This window comes from Cucurbita maxima, unplaced genomic scaffold (assembly GCF_002738345.1).
Source record: "Cucurbita maxima cultivar Rimu unplaced genomic scaffold, Cmax_1.0 Cma_Scf00008, whole genome shotgun sequence".
In the NCBI taxonomy this organism is placed as follows: domain Eukaryota; kingdom Viridiplantae; phylum Streptophyta; class Magnoliopsida; order Cucurbitales; family Cucurbitaceae; genus Cucurbita; species Cucurbita maxima.
The window spans coordinates 939,588-946,662 of NW_019272024.1; the positions used below are offsets into that span (position 1 = coordinate 939,588).

The 7,075-nt window shown below is 38.5% G+C and overlaps 2 protein-coding genes across 2 annotated transcripts in view; one reads left to right on the plus strand and one right to left on the minus strand.

Annotated features, from left to right (window-relative positions):
* LOC111483470 (splicing factor-like protein 1) overlaps positions 1-3,370 on the minus strand; it is a 4,444-nt gene extending 1,074 nt beyond the window's left edge. Inside the window, exon 1 of the mRNA XM_023129704.1 lies at positions 793-3,370. Coding sequence (XP_022985472.1) covers positions 831-3,272 — 2,442 coding nt within the window. The 5' untranslated portion in view covers positions 3,273-3,370 and the 3' untranslated portion in view covers positions 793-830. The remainder of the gene's footprint in view (positions 1-792) is intronic.
* Positions 3,371-6,755: 3,385 nt separating this feature from the next.
* The window catches only part of LOC111483476 (hexose carrier protein HEX6-like), a 2,770-nt gene continuing 2,450 nt past the window's right edge, over positions 6,756-7,075 (plus strand). The window contains exon 1 of the mRNA XM_023129711.1: positions 6,756-7,041. Coding sequence (XP_022985479.1) covers positions 6,912-7,041 — 130 coding nt within the window. The 5' untranslated portion in view covers positions 6,756-6,911. The remainder of the gene's footprint in view (positions 7,042-7,075) is intronic.

Genomic DNA, 7,075 nt, shown 5'->3' on the forward strand with positions numbered 1-7,075 from the left:
TTTTTTTTTTTTTTTTTTTTTTTTTTTTTTGCAATAGGTTAAATATATATTTTAGTCCAAAAATTTTGGGGAAATAATTAATTTGGTCTATAATATTTTGAAAGTTTCAACTATATATATTGATCTTTTTAATCAAGTCCTTATTGTAAAAAAAAACATAGAAATTAAACAATTGGGATGAAAATACTATATATTTAAACTTGATAAAATAGACACCACCCACCAATAAACTAAAAAATTTAAGGCAGATTCATATGTTGAAATGCTTTTTAAGATGACTTGGAAATATTGCCAAAAAATCTTTTAGAATTCTAGGTGCCCTCCATAAGTGCAATTTTATACCCACACATGCAAAGAACTATGAGCATCAAAACAATGGCCAAATAATTAGCAGCCCAGTGTTTCAGAATATCTTCTTTCTAAGTAAATCAAAATTCTGTAGACAAAATAGATTTTTTTAAAATATAGAAACCAGATATGTGTTAACAAGCTAGACAATATTCTATTCCTACAGCAGAATGATCCCTCCATATCCAGGGCTACAGAGATAACTCGATCCTGTCAGGACTAATCATACTGGAGGGAGAAACATATCAAATGTGATTAGTAATAGAACAGTTGGGAATAAAAAAAAGTTAGAAATTAAACATAATAGAAAAAATCGCAATAAAGTTAGTTTCAACAGATTGATTTTTCTTTTTTCAAGGGTTGAAAAAAGTGGAAATTGAACCCATTTCATCGAAGTAGGTTCACCCAGAATTTAAAAACAACAAAAAAACGAGAAATTTATACCTCCTCCAAATTCAAAGCATGTTCCATTAGAACTTCAATTATTTCATATCTGCCATGAACTTTTCATACTCTGCATCTGCGCCTGATGCTGTCTTCTCTGCAGACGGCATGGGAGGAGGCATTGGAGGATTTGTAGCCCACGGAACACTCCCGCTGGGTGGTTGGGGTTGATCTGTACTTGGTGCAGACATGGGTAACGGATGAGTAGAAACTGCACTATAATAAGGTGAGTAACCATACGAAGAAGGGGGGTAGGGGGGTTGAGCACTTGGTGGCATCGAATATAAAGTGTTCCCATATGCCGTAGTTTGTAATGGCTGACTAGTAGGATTTTCAGATGGCATTCCTGGAGGAAAACTCTGATGTGCTTCACCCGAAGTCACAACAGGTTGAGATGGAGCACCTGGGGGACCTGTCTGGACCTGAGAGTACTGGATGCCATAAGGAGGCATGGCCTGAGCCTGAACAGCCGGATAGACGTTAGAACCCGGAGGTGGAGGGGGATAAGAAGCATATGAAGAAGGAACCGGAGGACCCCATGGAACTGGAGTTCCTGCATAACTTGTGGGTGGAGGAACATTCCCAAGAGGACCACCCGGCATAAACTGCTGGGATGGATAGACACCAACAGGCTGGCTTGAAACGGGATAAGTGGGCACAGCCGATGATGGAGGGAGAGGAGGCACAGTAGGCTGCGGTGGCTTGCCAGCAACTCTAACAGCAATTGTTCGGCCCTCAAGACGATAGCCATTCATGCTGGCAATTGCATTATTAGCCATCTGAACATCAGAATACTTCACAAATCCATAACCTCTACTCAAGCCAGAAACCCGATCCTTAATAACCTTAGCCATCACAATATCACCGAATGTTGAAAATAATCTAATCAAACCATCATCATCAAAAGTCGGAGGCAAATAGCCTACATACAAGTTTGTATCGTCATATTCCTTAGCAGGCTTCACTCCATTGGCACCAACCCCTGCTTGTGGTGTGTTGCTAGCGCCAGTTGCATTGTTAGTCCAAGGAGGATTGCTTGCTGAAGCGCCAGGACCTATTGCCAGTGTAGGGTTCTGCTTGGTTGCTGATTCGGGAATCGTTCCTCCCAACTCTGCCAAGAAATTCTGATATTCATCATCCATCTTTTTCCCAGTTGTCCCCTTCACGGGGCAATCAATTGTTGGATGCCCACCATCACCACATATTTTACAAAGTACGTCACTCTTGAATGTCGACGTCCGCGAGGGGCAGGCATATTGACGGTGCCCTGCCTCGCCACACAACCTACAAAATTCTTCATCCCTTATGGTTCCATTCAAGGCAGCAAGTTCCCTAAGCTGTTGCCTCTTATGCTCATTCAAGACTTCATCGACAGGCTGTAAGAGCTTCTCTACCATCTCCGCTGCAGCCTCCAGTGCTTCCTGCGTTTCAGCCTCAACTAAAACATGCAAGTCCTCGTTTTCTGCGGGATCATGTTTTAGGTCCCTCTTCTGTTGCAGTCTACCTTCTTTTACAGACCCTTTGCCCCTAATTACAATTTTCGCACCAGTTTGCTTCTCCATCCTCTTCTGGGTATTACCTCTAGGACCAATAATCAGCCCAATAAAATTGTAACCTGGGTATTCCTTCATCGGTATATAAAGCTTCTTCTGAAGCTTCGGCGGCCTGTAATCTGCTGGAGGCTTAAATGCGGGGTTCTTCTTGATTATCTGAGAAATTATCTCTTGTCTCTCTGTATTCAATTTTTCTCGGGCACGATACTCCCTAGTATTTATTCTTATTCCCATATTGTCATATATTGGCTCCGGGGAAGGCGAACGAGCACCTTCAGGCCGATCATCTAGAGGCATACCGGATTGAAGCATTCTACTAATTTCTAGAAGCCTACTATTCAAAGCTTGGATTTCAGGGTCGAATTCAATACCTCCCATAAAATCAGGAAGTTGAATTACGGGCTTGGGATCGTCATCAGCCCAACGGGACTTCCTCTTCCGCGTACCGCTCCCAGATTCACCGCCACTTTGGTCATTATTCTCCGGCTGCGGATCCCATCGGCTTCGACGTCGGCGCCTACTCGTGGTCTCCTCTTCGCCACCGGAGAAGTCCTTGTCGTTGCCACTATGAGTGTTCGTAAATCCATTCTCCGACAACAGCGGCCTCTGAATCTCCACCTTTGGCACATAATTGGCACCAACCCGAGCACCATCGGCCGCTTGGTTGTCCGCATATCCGTTTCCAGAACTAAACCCCGGATTTTCACTATGAGCAATCGAGGAGTTCCGACCGTGGGATTCCTTAATTTCTTGTCCCAAATATAAAGAGGAGTTGGGATAATCTGAAGCAGCAGGTCCGGAAATTTGCGGCAGAGAAGAGTCACGATCGCGGTCTTCAAAATTTTCGGGAGTAGAATAATCAGGAGGATAAGGAACTAGGGTTTCAATGGCGATATTAGGGTTAGGGTTTGAATTGATTGAGTCCATGTGGCGTCCTTGAAGGGGAGAAGAGATCGATGAGATCAAGACAAAACGATCGCTCCGCTGTTTCCAGAACCCTGAAAGCTTCAGCGTGCGTTTCGATTGGGCGGTCCGTTATTTATAGGCATTCGAAAGCCGCCAAATAAAAAATAAATAGATATTAATGAGATTTTTATTAAAAAAAAAAATTAAATTACATTAAATTCGTTAAATTATAGAAAATAATTTCAAATTTATTTATTTTCATTTCAAAAAATTTATTAAAACCTTTAAATTTTTAAAAAAAGTTATTATAGGAATAAAAATCGTTTTTTACTTTAATTAAAAAATATTCATATCTTTAATCTTTAAAATATATATATATATATATATATAATAATAATTTATCCCGTTTTGAGGGGAGTGCTTAGCTGTTGTTGGCCGAAGAGCTCTGTTCGCAATTGGGGGAGTTCAAATGTTTGCCTCGCAGGCTGTAATGGCTGCTCAACTAGGCGGTCATGGTGGGCTGAGCAAAGGGCATGCGTATTTGGTTCTTGTTTTAATATGCATATATGCTGCTGGTTTTGCTTGGAATTGGGGTTCTCTTGGTTGGTTGGTTGGTTCCGTCTGAGATCTTTGAATGGGAGATTGAATCTGCTGGACAGAGTATTATTGTGGCTGCAAGTTCTATCTTTTCTTTTGTTTCTTTCTTATTTGGTTGGTGGGTTTTGATTATGTCTTGTCTTTGGGTTGCTGGAATGACACCGTGTGACATCTTAAGTTAATTGGAGAGGGGGACAAAACATTGGATGAGGGTGTGGAAATCTCTTCTTAGTAGAGTTTTAAAACAGTGAGGCTGACAACTATATCAATTAAAGCGGATAATATCTGTTAGCGTTAGGCTTGGATGGTTACAAATGGTATTAGAGCTAGACACCGGGCCGTGTGTCATCAAGGACGCTGGCCCCTAAGAGGAATAGATTGTGAGATCTCACATTGGTTGGAGAGAAGAACGATAGATTTCTTATAGGAGTTTTAAAACCTCTCTCTAGCAGATGTGGCCAGCGAGGACGCTAACCTCAAAGAGGGTAGATTATGAGATCCCACGTCGGTTAGAGAGAAGAGAGGGGAATGGAGCATTTCTTGTAAGAACATAGAGGCGCATTTCTTGTAAGAACGTAGAAACCTCTCTCCAGCAGCAAACGTGTTTTAAAGTGTGAGACTGACAGTCATGTATAACGGAATAAAGTGGACAATATCGATTAGCGGTGGGCTTGTGCGGAGTGGTTACAATTTGTGTTAGCTTTTCTTATACCTATACGTCTGCCTTTGGGTTTTGATTATCAATGCCTTAATGTTAGAACAAGGTTGCATGGCCTCATAATATCACCCTAAGTTTGACTTGCTTCGTCATGGGGGCAATAGAACTGTATAAAACACCAACATCCATAAATTTGACTAGGAACGAGCTAGACAATAAGTAGATGCCTCAGCTCCTCCTGAATGATTTGACATGGGAGTTCCTGGTTTGGTTTCTTGCTCAACTTTTTATGAACCCCAGATTTGAGTTTTCACTGTTTTTAACTAAAATTCTGAGGTAAACAAGAATATCAAATCAGCAAACGCAGATATACATAATGAACAAGGAGGCTAGCATACTATCATGATCACTTCTTGTTTGTGCCTTTAGCATCTCGCCATCGTCATTGGCCCACGGTATCACATGCCTACTAGCTTTTGCTTGGATCTAATTCATTTGGAGTTCAATAAGAGGAACAAAGCAAGTTCAAACTCCATAAACAAAGACAGCCCAGGGAACAAAATTGCCCAAAGGACGTATAGACCACATCTCATAATTGAAATCTCCCTACCATTTGCCCGTGATAGGCATCGATATCTTCTTGTGCACCTGTTCTATTCAGAACTTGGTTTGGATAAAGTTGCATCTCTACTATCCGCCATAACAGTCTCGCTCATTGGCACAAGCTCGACGTTCACATCAATGCTTACGGTCGACAAGTTTGGGAGGCGATTCACGTAGTGGTCGGAGGGAATCAGATTCTCGTAGCTCAAAAGTAACAATTCGGAGTGTAACAGCCCAAACCCACCTCCGTTTCAATCCATTACGTATCACCGTCAATTTCATGATTTTAAAACGCGTCTACTAGGGAGGTTTCCACACCCATGTTTAGTTCTCCTCCCAATCGACGTGGGATCTCGCAATCCACCCCTCTAGGGGGCCAGCGTCTTCAATGGTATAATAGCTTAAGCCCATTACTGGTAAATATTGTTCGCTTTGGCATGTTGTGTATTGCCGTCAACCCACAATTTTAAAACATGTCTACCGAAAAAGAGGTTTTCATACTCTTACAAGAATCAACTAGTTTCCCTTTCTAATCAATGTGAAAAGTGTGTGCATGAAAAAACGAGCAAATGCTATAGTTTTTTCCGGAGTGATTTCAAGTTAATTTTAAATATTATCATTAACATGTCTAAATTCTTCCATTATTAAAATTTAAAATTTAAATTAATATAATTATTAGTTGGTTTAGAGATATAAATTATTTTTTTAATATATACTAAGTATTTATATTCATGTGTATACCGCATGAAAACATTGTTAAATACGTAAAAACTAAAAAAAAAATGTAAAATTATAATAAAATATACCAACTTATTATTTATTATTATTTTATTTTAATTGGATCATTATGTCAACTTTAGGCATAATTTAACATAATTTCATAGACCAAAAGAACGTGAACCATGAACTTTAAGTATTAAACTTAAACAATAAAATATAAATAAATAAAGTGTGGACCCCATCTCCATAAACTATATTTTTCTTCTCTTATGATAAGATTCTTATAATTAGATTTATTTAATGGATCCCAAGTGTTCCAGCTATCATTTATTTATTTATTTATTTATTGCGTACACAAGGTCATATAAATAATTATTATTGTTTTTCTCACTTTTTTCTTATTTTCACAAATTCTTTATTTTGTTATTATTAATCATTTAATATCTTCTTCCTTTACTATTCAATTTAGAATATTCAATACACTCTTCCCTGTAATAAATTTTCCACGTGTCTATTTATTTCTCCTAAAAAAAATTAAATTAATATTTACTTTCAAGAAATTCTAAAAAAAAAGTTTTTTTAATATTTTAAGAAAAAATGCAGTCGGTTCTGATTATATAAGTAAGAAATGCTATCTCTGATAATTTCAATAATTTAATTAAATGGAAAAAAACAAAGGATTAGTTAGGTTATATATTTACTAATACCTTATTAGTTTCCCAAAATAAATTCACTAGAACAAAAAAGCAAAAAATACCATAATAATGCAAGTCAAAGTACGAATAGTTTTGAATTTTCTTCAAAAGAAAATAAAAAAATAAATAAAATAATGAATGTGTGGCCAATAATGTTCATCACTGTTGGACATGATTTTCCACTGCCCAGTCCCAAAGTCAAGCAAGTCTGCATCTTTTAATTTGATCTTCTCTCTCTCTCTCTCTCTTCTGTATTTGTGTTCTTCAAGTATCAAAGTTATGAGAGCTTGAAGAAGCCCTCTCCGTTTCTCTCTCTTTAAAACATATATAATTGTAAAAACCAGAGGTTCGAGGAAGAAGAAGAAGAAGAAGAAGAAGTTCAGAGCTATGGCGGTGGGAATGGGAGTTGCGAGTGAAGGAGAGCAATACAGTGGGAAGATGACTCCATTTGTGGTGCTTTCTTGCATGATGGCTGCCATGGGAGGTGTTCTTTTTGGCTATGACATTGGAATTTCAGGTTTTTTTTTTTTTTTTTTTTTTTTTTTTTTTTT